The sequence below is a fragment of the Simochromis diagramma genome, unplaced genomic scaffold, assembly GCF_900408965.1.
Source record: "Simochromis diagramma unplaced genomic scaffold, fSimDia1.1 OVJJ01000487.1, whole genome shotgun sequence".
NCBI classification, from domain to species: domain Eukaryota; kingdom Metazoa; phylum Chordata; class Actinopteri; order Cichliformes; family Cichlidae; genus Simochromis; species Simochromis diagramma.
In genome coordinates, this window is record NW_024387305.1 from 7,252,229 (window position 1) to 7,274,958 (window position 22,730).

General features: G+C 40.2%; 2 protein-coding genes across 2 annotated transcripts; both read left to right on the top strand.

Annotated features, from left to right (window-relative positions):
* Positions 1-115: 115 nt before the first annotated feature.
* On the top strand, positions 116-4,590 carry LOC120717041 (perforin-1-like). Its single transcript, XM_040004840.1, has 3 exons — positions 116-160; positions 359-894; positions 3,198-4,590. The coding sequence occupies exons 1-3, from the start codon at positions 119-121 to the stop codon at positions 4,366-4,368; spliced, it is 1,749 nt and encodes a 582-aa protein (XP_039860774.1). The 5' UTR covers positions 116-118; the 3' UTR covers positions 4,369-4,590.
* Positions 4,591-13,379: 8,789 nt separating this feature from the next.
* LOC120717042 (perforin-1-like) lies at positions 13,380-16,060 on the top strand. Its single transcript, XM_040004841.1, has 2 exons — positions 13,380-13,947; positions 14,687-16,060. The coding sequence occupies exons 1-2, from the start codon at positions 13,412-13,414 to the stop codon at positions 15,861-15,863; spliced, it is 1,713 nt and encodes a 570-aa protein (XP_039860775.1). The 5' UTR covers positions 13,380-13,411; the 3' UTR covers positions 15,864-16,060.
* Positions 16,061-22,730: the final 6,670 nt, after the last annotated feature.

The following is a 22,730-nucleotide window of genomic DNA, read 5'->3' on the forward strand; positions in this document are numbered from 1 at the left end:
AGGGGAAATAAAACTAGTGCACATTGTTTCTGTGGGTGTGAGAGCAGTTAAAAATAAAATCTGTGAAAAGAGCACAATGAAGTCTCCACCTCTACATCAGTACTTAAGCATACTTCAGATGACAGAAGCTATTGATCTGAGCTGGCTGTCAACTGTCAGGGTAAGACGACAGAATTATTTCTTGTTTAAAGAAATTTCTTGACTTGAGCATTTGTTGTACGTTTCTGGTTCATTTCTGGTCTCACTGCTGTTCATGTGTGAAAACTACTTTTCTGTATTAGAAAAAATGAAATATTCAAACTTATACATATAAAAAAAGTCATTTATTCTCCTCTCATTGTTAAATGATTCCATTCAGATGGCAAAGCTGTGGCACGTCCTGCTCCTGTGTTGGGCATGGAGTCCCCTGTGCCTTCCATCCAGTGTGAGCGTCATTGGTACACCACAGGAGTGTGAAAAGGCTCACTTTGTCCCTGGTTACAACTTGGGTGGTGAAGGCTTTGACATTGTGACGATGGAGAGAAAAGGCGCCTATGTCATCGACACTGAAACATGGAAACTTCAAGATGGCACTTGCAGAATGTACAAAAACAGCTACATGAATGGAGAGAAGCAGAAGGTCCCTGTTGCTGTGGTGGACTGGAGAACCCTGCCCAAGTGCAATTTGAAGGTCTCCAGTGTGGTCTATGATTCTGTTGAAACTCTTGTCAATGACTCGACATCATCTGTATCCAACAACTGGAAAATTGGCCTTGACATCCCGGTATATCCTTCAGTAACAGTTGGGGTTGGCTTTGGAGGTTCTCACTCAAGAGATTCCACCTTTGCTATGAAAAAGTCAAAACAAGACCGCTACACCTTCTTACACCATTCGATCAACTGTCATTACTATGGGTGAGTATGTCAGGGGATATTTGTCTTCTTTTTTTTTAAATCTACTGAGAATTTTTGTTTTATCTGATTTTACAGCAGTGGTGTCAAACAATATATGCCCAGTGATGGGGAGTAACGGAATACATGTACCGCCGTTATGTATTTAAAATACAAAATATGAGTAACTGTATTCCGTTCCAGTTACCGTTTAAAAGGTGGTATTCAGAATACAGTCACTTTGTTGAATTAAATGGAGTACACGGTGGTCTTTTCCTGTTTCATGTGTTAGGCTGTGCCCTATTTTTGGTAATTCCACGCTGGTGGAAACCCAAACAAAACACGCATTAAGAGGCTCTATTGCTTGTGTGTTGAATCAGCGCCCCCCCCCATCATCTTTAAGTGACTGAGACAGGACTCATCACCACATTCTCATATCATCCTGACCCTTCTGGCCTCGCTAAAGCACAAGACACTTTAACGCCCTTCCCACGCAATGTACACAAGCTGTAAATTTCCACATTGTTTTATTTTTTTAAATTTCTATTTATATAATTTACACAACTCACCCATTTGCTGCACATAATGTCATCTTTGTATATACTTATTCACTGTATATAAAGTTCTGTCTGTCCCTCTTTTTTTTTCTTTGCACAGTCGAGGAGCGTATCACGTCACATTTCACTGCGTGTTATACCTGTATAACCATGCACGTGACAAATAAAGAATCGTGAATCTTAAAAATCTTCTTGTGTCTCAACCCCGCGCCCCATGTCACCCCTACTTGCGGCCCGCATAATGTCGTGAAGACATATTTTTAAAAATCATTATTCAAAAAAGTATTTAATATTAAGGCAATAGGCAGAGTGTTACAGGCAAATCAAATCAAAATCAAAATCAAATCACTTTTATTGTCACGTCACATGTGCAGGTACATTGGTACAGCACATGTGAGTGAAATTCTTGTGTGCGAGCTTCACAAGCAACAGAGTTGTGCAAAATACAATAATGTAAACAAGCAAAATACAAGAATGGCTACATCTGAAACTAATAAATATATGTACAATATATAATAGTATATGCCCTAAAGAATGTAGCCTTATGGGCAGTGTAGTCCGCGCTGCAGGGAGAATGGACTGCAATGCACGTTATGTGTCCGTGAGCTCGAGGGAGAAAGGAAAAAGGAGAGTCAAAAAGTACGAGCTGTCACCGACCAGAAACGGGAGATGGAAGCATGTAAATATAATAATAACCACTGCAGCCAAAAAGAGTGCCCGACGAGCGCAGTTGTAAGTAAGCTATTAAGACTCGACTGTACACTGTGTTCGTCTTTTCCTCCGAAACAATAAGTTCCGTTGAAGCAGCCTTTCAACGCCTCTCTCTGTCTCTCGCTAGCAAAGTTGACCCAGACAAGAAAGTAAAGCTAGTTTTCGGTTACGAGCCCGACACGGAACCCGACGTATTAGCCAGAGGTCCCTTTACTGCGGTTCGGAGCCGCGGACCTGTTTTATATACGCGCGGAATAGTTTTCTATACGAGCTGCAAAAAGTGCAGCCTTACCTAATGTCCCCCCTACTGTTACTCATTTATATTAAGATTTAAAAATCTAGTTGGTATTGGTATGGCGAGTTACCTGCAGTAATAGTAATAAATCACACAGCAATAGTACATTCATGTAGTTGTAAAAAGCATGATAATATATTAAGTAATCCAAAGTATTCAGAATATGTTACTCTTGTTGAGTAAGGTAAAGGAATATGTTACAAAATATACTTTGTATTCTGTGGAATACATTTTAAAGGTGACCTTCCCAATACTGTATATGCCATGTATAACCCAATTGCACTTTATGTGGCGTGGAGCAGCCAAACCATCGCATAAAAAAACTATTAAAAACATTGTCAAATGTAAAGAAATGATATACTGAAAATTTTCATATTCATTGTATCATACTTTTACTAATCAGATCATTAAGTCTGAGTTTTTCCTGTTTCTGTCTGTAGCTTAATTATTGTTCCTCAGTATTGCTGGCTGTGGTTAATGCATTTTTCAGTAAGACGATGTAAAACTGATGATGTACCTCTAGTTAAGATTGAGTAAAGATGCAATCATTTCATAATGATTTTTAAAAAAAAAAAGCTTCCTAGTGCAAAACACTGGGTCAGATTCACCTGTGGGTCATATGTTTGACACACCTGTTTCTCAACAGTTTGCTGCAGTTTCCTTAGTATTGTGATTCTGTTTTAAATTAATAGAAAGAAAATCTAAAGTGATTCAAATAAAATGGTTCAGACATTAATGCATTTATATGCTTTTCTGTTCCACAGCTACAGACTGGCAACAAGTCCTCCTTTGAGTCAGGATTTCAAGCCGGCAGTTGACTCCATTCCCCCTTATTCCTTTAAAACTGCGCCATTATATCACAATCTGATTGACACTTATGGAACACATTACATCACACAAGTGTCTCTTGGAGGTGAAATTAAAGCAACCACTGCTGTCAAGACCTGCATGGCTACAATGAATGGACTAACAAATACTGATGTTAGTGACTGTTTGTTAGTTGAAGCTTCAGTTCTTTTTGCAAATTCTGCCAATATTAAAACAGAGTATGAACACTGTCAGAAAAAGAAAAAGATGTTAGGGTCTAATCAAAGTTTCAGCAGTTCATTTAATGAGCGACACACAGAAGCCATTGGTGGAGATATTGATGGAGGTGATATCCTCTTTGCAGGCCAATCTGACCCCTCGGTCTATAAAAACTGGCTCAGTTCTCTTAAAAGTATCCCTGATGTGGTCCAATACAACTTAAAACCCCTACACACCATACTGCCATTAAATCATCCTGCCAGGGCAGGACTGAAGCGAGAAGTGGAGCAGTACATTAAGAAAAATGCAGTGCTGAAGAAATGTTCAGAAACCTGTAAGATTGGGCACCGATCAAACGCAAGAGATCCTTGTGCTTGTGTCTGCAACAGTAACCAGAACATCAAGTCAAACTGCTGTCCTGCTGAGAAAGGTCTTGCAACCTTAAAGGTGTTCAAACTTTATGCAAAGGGTCTGTATGGTGATGACTGGAGTCAAACAGATGGTTCAGTGGAGGTGACATATGGTGATCAGAAAAAGCGCACTGATATTATAAGTAATGATGACAACCCTAGATGGAGAGAAACATTTGAGTTTGGAACCATCACCATCAACATGAAAAACAAACTTACATTTGCTGTGTATGATGAGGACAGTTACTGGAACAGTGATCTGTTAGGCGAGTGTTCATTTGATCTGCGAGCAGGGAAGGTGAGCAACAGCTGCATGCTGAATCATGGGACCTTCTTCTTTTCCTACATCGTAGAGTGTGCACCAAGTCTTAGTGGGAACCAGTGTCAGGAGTATGTCCCCTCGGCCATGAGTCCGTCTTTGGCTGAGGTTTTTCATACCAGAAATGGGGTTCTTCTTGGAAAGATGGGGAATAAGTATGAGAAGCCAGAAAACATGTGAGTTTAATGCTGTCAGTGATGTAAGATGAGTCATTGGGAGAATAAGGATTTGACCATCTGCTGAATATCTATGTGCTTGTATTTCATGGCATTCTGTCTTTGACTTTTATATGCAAAAATATTTTTTTTAATTCAGCCATGCTTGTGGGCAATGTAAGCCACTCTCTATGCTTCTTTTCCATAGTCGTTCAAAAATCTAGCAATAAAGCATCAGCAAAGACAATGCGTGTGTTTCATTTGTGTAATTAAAAAAATTGTCATGGTCTAAGGTGTTTTTGGCTGCCTGTTTTTGGACTTTTGGACCGTCATTTTTTGTTATTGTGTAGTTCCTGGTTTCTTTGTCTTGAGCTTTGCTTCCTAATTTAATCTTTTATATTTCTAGTTCCTATTTAGTTGTTCATTTAGTCTTTTACCTTTTGTGCTCTGTCTTCGTCACTGGCCTCCTGGTTGCCTTCCAGATCCCCATTGCCTGCACCGCCAGCATGAGGTCGTCCTGCAGAGCTCCTTCGTCTGCATGGCTGTCCACACTGTTGGCTCCGTCTCCTTTGGCCACTAATAAAGGAACTAATAAAGGTTAATAAGAGACGACTATAAACTACTGGCATACATGAAACAACTATCTGAAGTAATCATTTATTAAAAATATACAAAATTTCATAGTAATATTTAAATTAAATTTACATTATAAGAATTATGTGTTGAGGAGTAAGGGAATTCCAATATACATGGACTGGTTCTTATATAGTGCTTTACTACTCTTCTGAGCACTCAAAGCGCTTCACACAACTTGTGCATTCACCCATTCGCACAATTTTCTTAGTGCTTTCTAACTAACATTCAAACTCCAGATGGATGCATTGGAGAGCAATTTGGGGTTAGTATCTTGCCCAAGACTAGGGGAAGCCAGGAATTGACCCACCAACCTTCTGATCAGTAGATGACCTGCTCTATCGCCCGAGCTACACCGTATATAACAAAGACAAAGACATCCAAACAACCTCCCTGAGCGAGATCGTTTTCACATAAAAATAAAACTAATGGACTTACATACTTTTTATTGCAAGTTTATATTGGTAACTGTTTATTCAGTTTCTGTAATGCATCAACAGGTTATCACAAATTACAGTGGCTCTATGTGTTTTATGTGTGAGGGGAAATTAACTAGTGCACATTGTTGCTGTTGGTGTTAGAGCAGTTAAAAATACAATCTGTGAAAAGAGCACAAGGAAGTCTCCACTTCTACATCAGTACTAGAGCATACTTCAGACGATGGCAGGTACTGATCTGAGCTGGCTGTCAGGGTAAGACGACAGAGTTATTTCTTGTTTAAAGACATTCCTTGACTTGAGCATTTTTTGTGTATTAATAGTCTCACATGTATTTTCAGTAAGTAATGCCTGAAAAGGTTTAGGGCTGCAGTGTGAGATGTGTAAGAATGTTTAACTTTTGTTTTTTTTATCCATGTCATTTCATATCTTCTCATTGCCATACAGATGGCAAAGCTGTGGCAGCTCCTGCTTCTGTGCACGGCTGTCTGGTTAGAATGTAAACTGCATCTGTAATGTTCATATCATTTCATATCTATTCAAGTTTCAGACATTGTATTTTATATCCAGACTGCGCTGCTTCTTCTGCATTACACTTTCACGTACTGCAAATTTGTAACTGTGCAGCTCATATAAGTTACAACTGTCCACTTCATTTGTGTCTTGCAGAGTACGGTACATAAACTCAGGACATGGCTGATCAATACAAGCATCATTCCATACTTTCTGTGTTGGAGTTTACTGCAGACTAACCATACAGTTTAAGTTTGTATTTAGAATTTGTATCTTTTTACTTATTCTCTATGTCAGAGTACAGTATCCTGCCATTTGCACTATGTGTAAACCTGGAGCTTTATAATTTGTCTCTTTGCATACATTTACATGGCAGAGATGACAATAAAGTTCACTTTGAGTTTTACTTCTTGGGTCACATACAACCCAGTGTGAATTTATGCGGGATAGAGCAGTCGAACTATAACAAAAAACTATTTTAATAAAAGTGTTTTTTTTAAAAAGTACTATCGCTAAAAACTTTGACATTTAATAAATGATACTTTATAAAGCAAATGAATATATTTGAGTTTTTCCTGTTTCTTTTTGGATAATGTGTTTGTCAGTAAGAAGGATGTAAAGCTGATGATGAGATTCACTCATGATGTGATCTTATAATGACTTGCAAGATCATTCTTCCTGGTTTCAAAACAATGAGAAGCAAAAATTGTTGCCCTCCTTCTCTGAAACTGTCCACTTTAAAAAGCAAGCAGTTGGCCTGTGGGTCAAATGTTTGAAACTTATTATGGAAATGTGGAATAAATCCATTCATAGGTGAACCAGTTGTGTTTGTGAGGTTTTAATTAGCCTTTGTAAAGGGGCCAAACAATAATACAGAGTACAACAGCAGTCTGCATGGCTTTTTACAAAGATAAATAAAAATCATTTAGAAACACAATTTATCTACATGGTCACAGAATACAGTCAGAACATTCACTGCAAAATGTAACTTATACAGTTAAGTATATTTTGTGTTAAAGGGCTTCTGTGGCCTTTGTTGCTCAGCTTTAACAATATGAGTCCTTCCCATCAACTCAGTAGCACCACACTGTTATCTGTGTAGGCTAAACCTATTTGATGCAGAGGGCCTCACAATATCCGATTTTCACTGCACATCGAAACATTAGTAGTTGAAAGGTCAACTTACTGTAACACCAACAGAAAAAAGTAAATGAAAAATAATAACGATAAAAAAATGTTCCAAAAGCTATGTACATGTTAACCTAAGATTTATTTAAAAAAATATATATTATATTTTAAAAATTGTGAGTGAATGCTCGTTTTCCCACTATGTTCATCTTGTAGGAAAGTTATCCAAATGACATAACACACATCCGAGAACATCCAGCAAACCAATCTCTGGTTATCTGAATATTTTATGTTATATTATATAGTAGAGAAACAGGGAGACGTTTCATGACTTGCTGCAACGAGAGACATGTTTAATGGTGGAGACACGGAGAGGTCCATCAGTTTATTCCTGCTTGTTATATTATGGTTAACGTGACTCTCAGCCCGTTACGGACAGTCGGCTGCTGAGTTTACCCTGGTTTAGATTTTAGTGGTAGTAAAATCTAAACTAGTTAATGTGTAAATACACGTATCATGTCAGAGGCTAAATAAAAAAAGAGAAGAAGACAAAAAAGTGCGTGATAGATAATCAGACCATCTTAACGCAGTTAGGTTGCTATTTTAGCGCAGTCCTACGAACAAAGTACAGACGACTATTTATATAACAGTTTAAAACATGATGTAAATCTAATTTAAAAGCCTCTTGTCAGACCTCCCGCAAAGTACAGACAGGAAACCTTGGTTGTACTTCACACTTACGTGAGGCGATGATTAATAATTATTTTTAAAAGATGAGACTTAGATCAGATGTTTCCTGTCTATATATTTTGGCTAAATGCTTTTTCACTAATCACTGTTAAAGAACTTGAGTTTTGATTGTGCCCCACTCTTGTTGCAGATTGTTGCAGACCTAACCCTAGCTAATAATTATATAAATATGCAGTCACATGCATGCAGCCTTCAGAGCTGGGGATGAGGTGAGCCTAAGAACAGCAAGGGCAAAACTGTCACGTGGCATCATAAAGGCAAAATGGCAGTACTCCAGGAGGATTTCTCAAAGCTTCAGTGACAGCAGAGACACTCGGAGGCTGTGGCAAGGGATATAGACCATCAAAGGCTACAAGCCCACTTGGCTACAAGCAGACTGTGGACAGAAGACTCCACCCCCCCTAACGATCGAGTGGTGACACTTTCCCATGAAAGTGTGTCCCTTGCCAGGATCAATACACACAAAGCCCCAGTACCTGACAACATCCCGGGACAAGCACTGAGGGACTGTGCTGCGGAACTCACAGATATCTTCACAGACATCTTTAATACGTCACTGAGTCAGGCTGTCGTTCCCACGTTCCTCAAAGTCTCCACCATCACTCCTGTAGCAAAGAAGTTATCTCCCTCCTGCTTTAATGACGACCATCCGGTCGCACTCACCTCCATCATTATGAAGTGCTTTGAAAGGTTAGTCATGCTTCAAATAAAGACATCTCTTCCCCCCAACCATTTCGCATACCTGTCAAACCACTCAACCGATGATGCAATTTCAACTGCCCTTCACTCAGCCTTCACACATCAGGACACTAGAGACTCATACCTTAGAATGCTGTTCATAGACTTCAGTTCAGCATTCAACACCATCATTTCCCAGCAACTCATTCACAAACTGGATCTGCTGGGGATCAGCACCTCGCTGCGTAACTGGCTGCTGGATTTCCTGACAGAAAGACACCTCCAGCACAAGAACACTGAATACAGGGGCTCCCCAAGGATGTGTGTTTAGCCCCCTGCTCTTCACTCTCCTGACCCATGACTGCACACCATCACACAGCTCCAACCTTTTCATCAGGTTTGCAGATGACACAACTGTGGTAAGTCACATCAGCAACAATGATGAGACCTGCTACAGGAGTGAAGTTAACCATCTGGCAGCAACAACAACCTGTCCCTGAATGTGGAGAAGACTAAGGAGATCCTCATAGACTTCAGGAGAACTCACACCCTGCACACCCCACTAACCATCAATGGTGCTGCTGTGGAGAGGATAAGCAGCACCACGTTCCTGAACTCCTCCTCTTGCTGTTTAGATGTCCTGCCAACAAGTTTTTTCAAAAAGTCTCAAAGACTTTGGAGTCAGACCTGTTACAGATCGTCAACCTTTCTTTAATGTCAGGTGTGTTTCCAGAACCACTAAAACCTGCTGTAATTAAACCTATACTGAAAAAGGACAATCTTGACAGCTAACAGGCCGATCTCAAATCTCCCGTTTCTAAGTAAGATAATTGAAAAAGCAGTTTCTCAACAGCTCAATTACTTCTTAAAACAGAATAACTGCTATGATGCCTTCCAGTCAGGTTTTAGACAGAACCACAGCACTGAAACTGCTCTGACCAAAGTGTTTAATGACATATGTCTGAATACAGACAGTGGAAAAATGTCAGTCTTAGTTTTACTGGATCTCAGTGCAGCATTTGATACAGTTGACCATAACATATTACTCAAACGACTGGAGAACTGGGCAGGTTTTTCAGGAACTGTACTAAACTGGTTCAAAACATACTTAGAAAACAGGAAATACTTTGTATCAATAGGTAACTTCACATCTGAGCAGACAAGTATCACATGTGGAGTTCCCCAAGGTTCCATCTTGGAACCTCTTCTGTTTAACATTTACATGCTCCCACTGGCACAGATTATAAAGAACAACAAAATAAACTATCACAGCTATGCAGATGACACACAAATATATATCACAATGTCACCAGGAGACCGAGGCCCTGTACAGGCTCTTGGTAAATGCACTGAGGGAATTAATGACTGGTTGTGCCACAATCGTCTCCAGCTAAACAAAAAAAACCAAATAAATAAAAGGAAGTAACAGTCTTTGGAGCCAAAGAAAAACGATTACAGGTCACTAGAAAACTTCAATCTATACACCTAAAAACCACCAACCAGCGAGAAATTTGGGTGTAGTGATGGATGCAGTAGTTGTGATGTGTTTTTCTAAGTTTAGAAAAACACATTAGGACAATAACAAAATCATCTTACTATCACCTCAAGAATATTTCAAGGATAAAAGATCTGATGTCTCAACAGGACCTGGAAAAACTAGTCCATGCATTCATCTTTCTGTTGATTACTGCAACAGCATCTTTACAGGTCTACCTAAAAAATCAGTCAGACAACTACAGCTCATTCAGAACTCTGCTGCTTGAGTCCTCACTAAGACCAAAAAAGTGGACCACGTCAGTCCAGCTCTGAGGTCTTTACACTGGCTGCCTGTCCATCAGAGGATAGACTTTAAAGTTCTGATGCTGGTCTATAAAGCTCTGAATGGTTTAGGACCAAAATACATCAGTGACCTCCTGACCCAGTATGAACCTTCCAGATCCCTCAGGTCATCTGGATCCGGTCTTTTATCAGTTCCCAGAGTCAGAACCAGACACGGAGAAGCTGCATTCAGCTTTTATGCTCCATATATCTGGAACAAACTCCCAGAAAGCCTCAGATCAGCTGAAACACTCAGTTTATTTAAATGCAGGTTGAAGACTCACCTATTCTGCATTTGAATAAAGCACCAAATCCACACTGTTTTACTTTTAAGCTTAAAATTTAAAACGTACTCTTTTTAAAAAAATTTTTTTAATCATGCTTTTTATTTGTTTCTGTTTTTTAATGTCTCTGTAAAGCACTTTGAATCACCTTGCTGTTGAATTGTGCTATATAAATAAACTTGCCTTGCCTTACCTGGGTGCACACATCTCAGAAGATCTCTCCTGGTCAAAAAATACTGCATCACTGGTCAGTAAAGTTCAACAGCAACTCTACTTCCTCCGCAAACTGAGGAGAGCAAGAGCCTCAACCCCTACAACCTTCTACAGAGGCACCATTGAGAGCATCCTAGCTTCAGCTCAAGTCTCTCAATTATGGAGACAGTCAAATGGTTTATTTATGTTTGATGTGTGCTTTACATTTGTGTGGCTGTTAATAAAGTTAGCGCGCTCTAGGGGGCGTATGCGTTCATCAAAAATGGCCGAAGGCTGATGTGTGTTTATTCCTCCCTAAATGCTGTTGATGAAGTTTGCCATGCACGTCGGATTTTCCTGTGCATTTTCATACCTTTGCCAACACTGCTGAAAAAAAGTTACAACGGGTAGTGAGAGCAGCGGGGATCATGGGTACTTCTTTTCCCTCCCTCCAGGACATCTACTGCACCCGCCTCATCTGGAAAGCCCTCTGCATCACAGGTGACTTCACTCATATGTCCAATAGCTTCTTCAGTTTGCTGAATAGGAAGGAGACTGAGAGCCTCCGGGCCAAAACAAGCAGACTGAAAGACAGCTTCCTCCATCAGTCAGGATGCTGAATTCACTCCCCTGCTCTCACACTCATGATCTCCAGACCTGCATTCACTTATTTCCTCTGAACCCCCCCCCATCCCCCCAAACATTCGACTCTGACCCACCACCATTGCCCTTTCACTGACTGCCCCACTCCCACTGCACATGCACTTGCCCACATTTACTATGATTGCTTTGGACACTACTGTTTAAATAATTAAGTACCGTATTGTGTTGTACATAAGACTTTTATTTTATTTTATTTTTTTTACTTTTTTATCTTTATATTTTTAGTGTACACTCAGGGCCATGGGAGCATTGCTATTTCAAATTCCTGTGTATGGTCTTTGACAATAAAGCTGACTTTGACTTTTGACCCTGGCTATATATGTGTGTGGGTATATACATGATAAAAAATTTTCAAGGCTCCAACGTGAGCTAGAATTCTTTCAAAATGATGTGAAGGACCATTAAAGCCATATATGAAACAATTACTGCAAGAATTTGCTGCTAAATGTGGTTTTATAAGGGTGTACATATTTCTTTCCACAGAATTTTGTACACTTCTCAGAACATTTTCTTTCTCAAATGACTGTATGTATATTTTTACTTCGCTTACTATTATGTATTAACAAGCCATAAAAAGACAGCTTCCCCATGTGTGAAATAGGTGTGAAAGAAGTAAAACACATCATTGCTGGATTGTGGGTGTTAAAATCGTGAGGTATAAAAGAGCGTGGTGCATCTAAAACTTCACTCTTTCATCTTTACTACCCTCTAGGTAAGATAATAGAAGGTACTGACCAAAGCTTTCTGACAGCTGTCAAGGTAAGACCAACAAGTCCTTTGTTCCATATGATTGTCTTTTTGTCCTTTGGTTAATACTTTAGTGTAGTGGCTCTGAAAATAGTGGTCATGCTCCCGTGGAGGTGCATGAAATCACTGCATGACCAGTAGAAACTAGATAAGATGGTTAATATAACAAAACTATGCAAAACAAGAGTTATTTCAAAATTCAACTGCTTACAGTTTATTTTGTAATCGTGAAATATTATATGTTCTTAGTTGTTTAAAAGTAGAGTAACATGTTTAGCCAAATATTCTAACTAAATTGCTGGCTGCCTGAGTGGTGTCCAAAAATATGATGTGGGCTTTAAAGATAAATGCAAAACGTTTTACGTTTTGTTATTAGATTCCCCCACCTGAGCTGTATTTGTACTGACATTAGATTACACACAGGTGCACTCTATTTAGTCATTAACACTCATCAGGCAATGTCTATGGGCAACTGACTGCACTCAGACTAAAGGGGGCTGAATAATTACGGACACCCCACTTTTCAGTTATTTATTTGTAAAAAATGTTTGGAATCAAGTATGATTTTCGTTCCACTTCTCACGTGTACACCACTTTGTGTTGGTCTTTCACGTGGAATTCCAATAAAATTGATTCATGTTTGTGGCTGTGATGTGACAAAATGTGGGAAAGTTCAAGGGGGCGAATACTTTTGCAAGCCACTGTATATGTTGACTGCTCGCTAGCGGTAAATTCACCAAAGTGGTACCTGCACATACTTCACATAAGCAAATCAAATGCAATCAGAAATGATAAGAACTTTGGGTGAAGTATATTGGATATTTTGGGTATTTAAGTTTACACTGGGGGGCAACACGGTGACATGGTGGTTAACACTGTTGCTTCACAGCAATAAGGTCCCGAGTTGAATTCCACCATCAGTCCAGGGTCTTTCTGTGTGGTGTTTGCATGTTCTCCCCATGTTTGCGTAGGTTCTTTCTGGGTACTCCGGCTTCCTCCTACAGTCCAAAGACATGCAGCTAGTGGGGATAAGTTAATTGGTAACTCTAAATGGTGCATAGGTTTGAATATGAGTGTGAATGGTTGTCTGTGTGTTAGCCCTGTGACAGACTGGCGACCTGTCCAGGGTGTACCCTGCCTCTCGCCCTAAGAAAGCTGGAATGGAATTTTGCACTGTTTAACTTTCCTTTTTAATCTCCTCTCATTGTTAAATGATTCCATTCAGATGGCAAAGCTGTGGCACGTCCTGCTCCTGTGTTGGGCATGGAGTCCCCTGTGCCTTCCATCCAGTGTGAGCTTCATTGGTACACCACAGGAGTGTGAAAAGGCTCACTTTGTCCCTGGTTACAACTTGGGTGGTGAAGGCTTTGACATTGTGACGATGGAGAGAAAAGGCGCCTATGTGATCGACACTGAAACATGGAAACTTCAAGATGGCACTTGCAGAATGTACAAAAACAGCTACATGAATGGAGAGAAGCAGAAGGTCCCTGTTGCTGTGGTGGACTGGAGAACCCTGCCCAAGTGCAGTTTGAAGGTCTCCAGTGTGGTCTATGATTCTGTTGAAACTCTTGTCAATGACTCGACATCATCTGTATCCAACAACTGGAAAATTGGCCTTGACATCCCGGTAGATCCTTCAGTAACAGTTGGGGTTGGCTTTGGAGGTTCTCACTCAAGAGATTCCACCTTTGCTATGAAAAAGTCAAAACAAGACCGCTACACCTTCTTACACCATTCGATCAACTGTAAATTCTATGGGTGAGTATGTCAGTGGATATTTTTCTTATTTGAGTAATTTGCTGATGATTTTTAATTCATTAATTTTTTTAATGTATCTTTTTTTTTTAGTTTAGCATCAAGCGTGATTTAAAATCAAATGGTTTCTGTGTCACTGAAGTATTTATTGCATTTACTGCATTGATGTTAAACACTTTCCCCCCCATAAGGTCACCCAGAACACATACATACAGATCTGGAGTGTACTGGAATATCATATCATTTTATAAGTTGTGTATTAACATGTTGTACGATGTGAAAAGAGTGCGTTTAAAAAATTGATTTTCCCGATTCAAGATTTTAGTTTAAATAATGCAATATCGATTTATTAAATCCTGAATTTTGCCAGAGACGCAAGTATCTCAGGTTAACGCTCACAACACTATTTCAGCAACCACCAAACAGCTAAAACAGCAAATGAGAACAGGTAAACGGATTCCCCCAAAAATTTAAACACAAAGCGCAGCTCATTCACATATGCAGACATGCCTTTGGGTGCTGAAAGTCAACATCGCACAGACTCTGAAGCTGCAGTTGGGAGTTCGCCTTGTAATCGGAAGGTTGCCGGTTCGAGCCCTGGCTCGGACAATGTAGCTTGCCATCACCTGTGTGTGTGTATGTACATGAGCTTTGGGTCCTTAGGGACTAGTAAAGCGCTATACAAATACTGGCCATCTTCACAATTAAGTTAAACTTATCTATATGCTTTTCCGTTCCACAGCTACAGACTGGCAACAAGTCCTCCTTTGAGTCAGGAATTCAAGCCGGCAGTTGACTCCATTCCCCCTTATTCCTCTAAAACTGCGCCATTATATCACAATCTGATTGACACTTATGGAACACATTACATCACACAAGTGTCTCTTGGAGGTGAAATTAAAGCATCCACTGCTGTCAAGACCTGCATGGCTACAATGAATGGACTAACAGATACTGATGTTAGTGACTGTTTGTCAGTTGAAGCTTCAGCTACTTTTGCAAATTCTGCCCGTATTAAAGCAGAGTATGAACACTGTCAGAGAAAGAAAAAGATGTTAGGGTCTAATCAAAGTTTCAGCAGTTCATTTAATGAGCGGCGCACAGAGGTCATTGGTGGAGATATTGATGGAGGTGATATCCTCTTTGTAGGCCAATCTGACCCCTCGGTCTATAAAAACTGGCTCATTTCTCTTAAAAGTATCCCTGATGTGGTCCAATACAACTTAAAACCCCTACACACCATACTGCCATTAAATCATCCTGCCAGGGCAGGACTGAAGCGAGAAGTGGAGCAGTACATTAAGAAAAATGCAGTGCTGAAGAAATGTTCAGAAACCTGTAAAATTGGGCACCGATCAAACGCAAGAGATCCTTGTGCTTGTGTCTGCAACAGTAACCAGAACATCAAGTCAAACTGCTGTCCTGCTGGGAAAGGTCTGGCAACCTTAAAGGTGTTCAAACTTTATGCAAAGGGTCTGTATGGTGACAAGTGGACTCAGACAGATGGTTCAGTGAAGGTGACATATGGTGATCAGAAAAAGCGCACTGATATTATAAGTAATGATGACAACCCTAAATGGAGAGAAACATTTGAGTTTGGAACCATCACCATCAACACGAAAGATAAACTTACATTTGCTGTGTATGATGAGGACAGTTACTGGAACAGTGATCTGTTAGGCGAGTGTTCATTTGATCTGCGAGCAGGGAATGTGAGCGACAGCTGCATGCTGAATCATGGGACCTTCTTCTTTTCCTACATCATAGAGTGTGCACCAAGTCTTAGTGGGAACCAGTGTCAGGAGTATATCCCCTCGGCTATGAGCCCGTCTTTGGCTGAGGTTTTTCATACCAGAAATGGGGTTCTTCTTGGAAAGATGGGGAATAAGTATGAGAAGCCAGCCAATGAGAGACTTTAAAGCCACATGTTGTTGTTAGGAAAGAAGTCGGTATGGATTTGACGACATGCTGAATATCTATGTGCTTGTACTTCATGGCATTCTGTCTTTGACTTTTATGTGAAAAAATATTTTTTTGAACTCAGAACTGTAATGCACTTCCTATGCTTCTTTTTCCATATTGTTTCAATTTCAACTATCTAGCAATAAAGCATCAGCAACGACAACGCCTGTGTTTCTTTTAAGTATTCAAAAAAAATATTGCGTTATTTTTTTGGTTTTGATATAACACGGCAATGAAGGGTTTTCTATCCATTTTTTGCATAGAGAGTGCAAAAGTGTGTCATCTATATAAAAAGATTAGAATATTGAATTGAATCTAACATTCACCTTAAACACAAGTAAATGTTTCTGCCAGAAGCAGAAACATCCAATTTAGCATCTTATCGAAACAACCCATCATTAACTCTAATACTAGGAGACTCATATATAACCTCGTGGCCATCAGGAGTTTAAACAGAAACAGTAATGAATCTACAAGGGTTTCACCAGTTTCAAAGGAAAGGACTATGAAGTATTTGTTTCTTATACTTTATTCATCTCCTATTGGGAAATTATTCTCAGCATTTAACCCATTCATTCAGGGAAGCAGTGGGCAGCCACCAGTTCAGCACCAGAGGAGAAGTGTGTAGGGAGGGTAAATTGCTCAGTGGTACCTCAGGTTAGCCGTTCAGTGGATTTGAACCCTCAATCTTCCAATCATGGGGCAAATGCTCTACCTACTGAGCTATTGACATAGATGAAACAAAGACATAAAGTAATCATGTATTAAAAATATACAAAAACAAAGACATCAAAACAAGCCCCCTGAATAAGATCCTTTTTACATAAAAATAAAACTAATCGACTTACAAACTTTTTATTGCAAGTTTATATTGGTAACTGTTTGTTCAGTTTCTTCTTTAAAAAAAAAAAAAAAAAAATCCTGACCTTTGGGTCAGGAATTAAAATGCCGGTAGAGGAGACAATTTTATGTTTGGTCCATTGGGCTTGGACATCTTTTAATTGTCTGGCAAGTAATTTATGGGGTTTATCTCCTAATTCAAAGTTAAGAATATTGCTTTCGACTTGGATTCCAAATCTGATTGTATTGAAGTTTTAGTTTTAGAATAGAATTAGAGATATCCTCAGTATTAGTTTGGAGAAGTGACTCCTTTAATGTTGATAATTCTGACTCGATTTGGGACAGACGAGTTAATCTCGATCTACGAGCAGGGAAGTTGAGTGACAGCTGCATGCTGAATCATGGAACTTTCTTCTTTTCCTACATTTTAGCGTGTGCACCAAGTCTTAGTGATAACCAGCAGACATGGGCAGTAACGTGTTACAAGTAACACATTACTGTAATCCAATTACTTTTTTCAAGTAATAAGTAAAGTAAGGGATTACTATTGCAATAAAGTAATTAGATTACTACTACTAGAGAGTATGACCATGTAGCGTTTAATGTGTGGAAGTACTGACCTTACTTTGAGCCTGATTCCGTAAAAAGTGACAAAAACATTAGCATCCTGTACACTCTACTTGGGAGGAAAACTTCTTTCTACAGAGAAAAATTTAACTGCAAATGTGAGCAAACACATAGCATGCTGCCACGAGGATGTGAAATTCCCCGAGAAACCCCCGGATCCCCCCCCGGGCAAATCTCCGACTGCTCCACTTCTTCTAAACAGGTGAAAATAGATTTAAGAACAACAGGACTTAGTGCCGCCGACTCTTTGATTTTATCTATTTTTTGCTGTGTTTTACTTGCATCTATTTGAAAGAGTGAGTGTAAACATAAAAAAAATATTTTATTTTATATGCTGGAATATGCAGAAAATAGGTTTAAATGTTAAATAAATTTCTTCAAGTCAAAGACTGTCCATCCATCCATCTTCTTCCGCTAATCTGGGATCAGGTTGTGGGGACCAGCAGCCTAAGTAGAGAAGCCCAGACCTCCCTCTGCCCAGACACCTCCTCCAGCTTGTACGGGGGAACACCAAGGCATTCCCAGGCAAGCCAAGAGATAAAATCTCTCCAGTGTGTCCTGGGCCTACCCCGGGGCCTCCTCCTGGTGGGACATGCCCAGAACACCTCACCCAGGAGGTGCCCAGGAGGTATCCTATTCCAGCTGAGGAACATGGCCTCCAATTTGGAGGTGCTGATTCTTGTTCCCACCGCTTCATACTCGACTGCACTCGACTTCATCGGGTGAAGCCATCACCCGATGAAGCCAACAGAGGCACATCATCCACGAAAAGCAGAGATGAGATTCTGAGACCACCCAAGTGAAAGCCTTCCGCCACTTGGCTATGCCTAAAAATCCTGTCCATAAAGGAAACCCGAGGGACACGATCGAATGCTTTCTCCTGTACACCCTACACTGGTTGGGCAAAACTCCCATGAAACTCAATTATCTTTGAGAGGATAAAGAGCTGATAAAGTTTTGACTCAACAGTTTCAGTATGAACAGAGAAGATAGGGCGTTCCCTTGAGATGACTGTCATGGGCCTTTTTACTTTTAACTCTGAATGCTATTAGCACTTCATTGCAATACTATGTATACTTTATTAATCCCCATAGGGAAATTAGTCATCTGCATTTAACCCATTCACTCAGTGAAGCAATGGGCATCCACCAGTCCAGCGCCCGGGGAGCAGTGTGTAGGGACGGTACCTTGCTCGGGGGTACCTCAGGGTAGCCGTTCAGTGGATTCGAACCCCTGACCTTCTGATCATAGGGTGACCACTGCCCTGGATGATAAACTCTGAATGACTACATACTTACTGCTAAATAGTGTCATATGCAAATCATCAATAGGGATTTGCTGGAGAATCTCATGCTCAAAGCACTGATAGATGTAAATTTGAAAAGTCCTTTTTCTATTATCAAGACTCAAACCAGTGCGGTGTTAACAGTAGAAAAGAAAGCAGACTTCATTCACTTTTATTGCCTACTCAATAAAAATAACAATGATTCTGTACACTTAACAGCAAAAATGTATGCAAAGAATATTGTGAAGTGAAATAAATTTACAGAGGAAGTGGTACGAACCTTTAAAAGAGTGACACATTTATTTAAATGTGAGCTGTTTTATATAGTGCACAGCTGAAATTCAGTTCAATTTAATTTTATTTATATAGTGCTAAATCACAACAGCTGCCTCAAAGCAAAACACATGCACAACGGCCTTACAGACAAGAACGCATTAGTCTGGAATCAGAATCAGAAAGAATGTCAGGTTACTGAAGGTTGCTTCCTTATCAGGAACTGGTTTCAGCAGTTTTATTGTAGAAGGACATATAGTTAAAACCTTAATATGCAACATAAAGAATAAATATAAATAAAATGATGTTTTTAATATCGTCACACATAAAAGCATTTTATTAGAAAACTGATAAGATCTCCTGCAAAATGAAGCTTCCTCATTCAAGTAAATGAGTCAGGCATGAGTCTCAGTGTGAAGTACTTAAACATGTGAGAGATAAACTAAAACAGACAGTTTGGTTAATGTGGTGTGAGAGCAAGGAGTCGTGGTCACTGAATCATGTTACAAGTATGTGTGCTAAGTTTTCTATGTGCCACAATGAGATAGCTACTTCTGCTTTTTATTTTTATTTTTTACTGTTCAGTTACCTTTCAGTGTTTACTGGTTTCAGTATTAGTTTTAGTTTTTATTGTTTTTATTAAGTTTTATAATATAGTGAACATTTGTCTGGTGCAAAAAAGTTATTACCGGCAACACATTGGGATATCTACAAGATGACAGCCTTTACAATCAGAATTTGCACCAAACTGACCACAATTAAAACTAAGAACATTTCTTGTCTGTTTTATTCCTGTTATTTATATATTTATCAAGTTTAATGAGTAAATTTAATGAGAAACACACAGAGGTCATTAGTGGAGACAATAATGGAGCTGATATCCAATTAGAATCATCTCTATTCAAAAATGGGCTCAGCACATTTAAACCCACAACTGGTGTGGTCTGATACATCTCAAAGTCCCTGCACACTACAGCACATTAAGAAATATGTAAGATTGGATGTAGATCAAATTTAAGAGATCCTTGTGCTTGTGTCTGCAACAGAAGGTGCAGGTGACATATGGTGATCAGAAAAAAACAAACTAAACCAAAACAATGGTCCTTAAGGCCCAGCCAGCTTTAAGACACACTTGTATTTAGTATTTACAGATTCTGCCTGTTCGCCATTTATAATGAGAGGGCAATGCACCTGTCTGTGCCTCCTGAGCACCAGTGGGACAAGATCTCTACCTTGGCCCTGTACGCTGTCTCATCACCATCATGAGCCCAACCATGGTGGTGTCATCGGCGTACTTGACGATGATGTTGTTTGGGTGGGTTGGTGTGCAGTCATATGTGTACAATGCATACAGTAGGGCAGGGGTAGGCAACTCCGGGCCTCGAGTGCTGGTGTCCTGCAGGTTTTAGATGTGTCCTTGATTCAACACAGCTGATTCAAATTACTAAATTACCTCCTCAACATGTCTTGACGTTTTCCAGAGGTCTGATAATGAATTAATCATTTGATTAAAATGTGTTGACCCACTGTGATATGTAAAACCTGCAGGACACCGGCCCTCGAGGCCTGGAGTTGCCTAACCCTGCAGTAGGGGGTTGAGAACACAGCCCTGCTGGGATCCAGTTCTGAATGACAGCTGGGGGGGATCGGACTGATTGAGGCCACGAGGAAATCTTTGATCCAGAGGCAGGTGTCAGGGAGGGATTTGAAGGTGGCGAAGATGTCTGAGATCATGGTGTTGAATGCTGAGCTGTAGTCCACGAAGAGAATCGCCACATTGCTCTTCCTGTTCTCCAGATGGGTCAGTGCTCCGTGAAGGGAGACGGTGACGGCATCCTCTGTGGACTAATTTGCTCTGTAAGCAAACTGGTGGTGGTCAAGGGAGCGGGGTAGACAATGTCTGATGTGCTGAGAGACTATCCGCTCGAAACACTTAATGACTACAGGTATGAGGGCTATAGGTGAGTAGTCACTGAGGCTGTCTATACCAGTCTTTTGGGGGACGGGAATGATGGTGGAGGCCTTCAGACAGGTGGGAACGATGGCACGAGTCACTCTCAGTCTCCACCTCCTTGCTATAGACGTGTGCTTCAAGGGGACTTCCACTGATTTATTAGCATCAGTTTCTTCTGCAATCACCACTTTTTGCTCATAATGTGTGTATATGAGACTACTTCATGTCATTAGCTTGTATCTAAACTTTGCCATAGTTTGTGGGATTTTTTTTAAATTCTTTTAAAATTTCCAGCAGGAAAAATCTAATTTTGTTTATGCAGTTGGCAATCATCACTTTGTGTTGCAAAGCCTTAGCCTTTAGCCTTGAAATATGGTTTTATGGAGCAGTCACATTATTAATCAGAATCAGAATCAGAATCAGAAAGGGTTTTATTGCCAAATGTTGAGCAGGTTTACAACATTAGGAAATTGCTGCGGTGCTTCAGTGCAAACATAGTGTCATAAATTACGCTTAAATAGACATGAAAATAAAAATAAGAATAAGAATTAAAAGTGCTAAGTAGATAGATATATACATGATATATACATGAGTGCAGGTGGTGATCAGTGCCAAACATGGAATGATGCAGTGAACACAGCGTAGGGTCATGTGTTAGTGGTGGGAACAGTCGTACGGTTATTGTTCATGTGTCCAACAGCAGAGGGGAAGAAACTGCTCTTATGCCGAGAGGTTCTGGTGCGAATGGACCGGAGCCTCCTGCCTGAGGGGAGCAGGTCAAACAGACTGTGTCCAGGGTGAGAAGGGTCAGCTGAGATCCGAGCTGCACGCCCCAGTGTCCTGGAGGTGTACAGGTCCTGCAGAGGTGGGAGTCCGCAGCTAATCACCTTCTCAGCAGAGCGCACAACACGCTGCAGTCTCTGTTTGTCCCTGATAGTGGCTCCAGCGTACCACACGGTGATGGAGGAGGTGAGGATGGACTCGATGATTGCAGTGTAGAACTGCATCATCGTCCGTGTTGGCAGGTTGAATTTCTTCAGCTGCCTCAGGAAGTACATCCTCTGCTGGGCTTTCTTGATGACGGAGGTGATGGTGGGCTCCCACTTCATGTCCTGGGTGATGGTGGTACCCAGGAAGCGGAATGAGTCCACAGAGGTGATGGGGGTGTCAGACAGGATGATGGGGGGGGAGTGGAGCTGTGTGCTTCCTGAAGTCCACAATAATCTCCACTAATCTCCAATAATTTTTATATATTTAACATTTTAAGATAGAAATACTTTTTTGGTTCTTTAACTGAAGACAGTTAAGAAAATTAATCAAATTATTTTCAATTCGTTGAATCAGCCTCGCAATGGATATCCCATAATTGAGAAACAAGAGCCGCAGAAAGTCCAATTTATGTCTACAGCACCATCCACTGGGCATCCATTAAAATATGAAGATGATACTGTCTGTGTGTGAGGTAGGAAGGAAGTAAAATTCACACATTGTTATCTTGGATGTTCTTAAGTTAATATTTGGGAGATTAGCGATCAGGTCTCCACCCCTACATTAAAACTATAAAATAGGTCAGAAGCTGCTGATCAGAGCAGAGTCAACATTGAAGGTAAGACTGCTAAGTCCTGCCTTGCATTATTTTTTTAAGTTGTGCACATTCTCATTTTAGTGCACTTGTTCTGATTCTTTATTTGTGCTTGATTTGTCCTTGATGTTATTAACACTGATTTGCGATGCTCTCTTATTTGTTGTGACACTTTCATGACTTCTGTAATGCGAATGTGAACCTGTGAAGTCTGACAATCATTGTTTTAGTCTACTAATTAATCTTTGTTTATCTCCATCGTT

Coding starts and splice junctions, on each gene's coding strand:
- LOC120717042 (XM_040004841.1), top strand. CDS start 13,412: ATGGCAAAGCTGTGGCACGTCCTGCTCCTGTGTTGGGCATGGAGTCCC. Junction 13,948..14,686: donor ATCAACTGTAAATTCTATGG/GTGAGTATGTCA, acceptor TCCGTTCCACAG/CTACAGACTGGCAACAAGTC.
- LOC120717041 (XM_040004840.1), top strand. CDS start 119: ATGACAGAAGCTATTGATCTGAGCTGGCTGTCAACTGTCAGG. Junction 161..358: donor GCTGGCTGTCAACTGTCAGG/GTAAGACGACAG, acceptor GATTCCATTCAG/ATGGCAAAGCTGTGGCACGT. Junction 895..3,197: donor ATCAACTGTCATTACTATGG/GTGAGTATGTCA, acceptor TCTGTTCCACAG/CTACAGACTGGCAACAAGTC.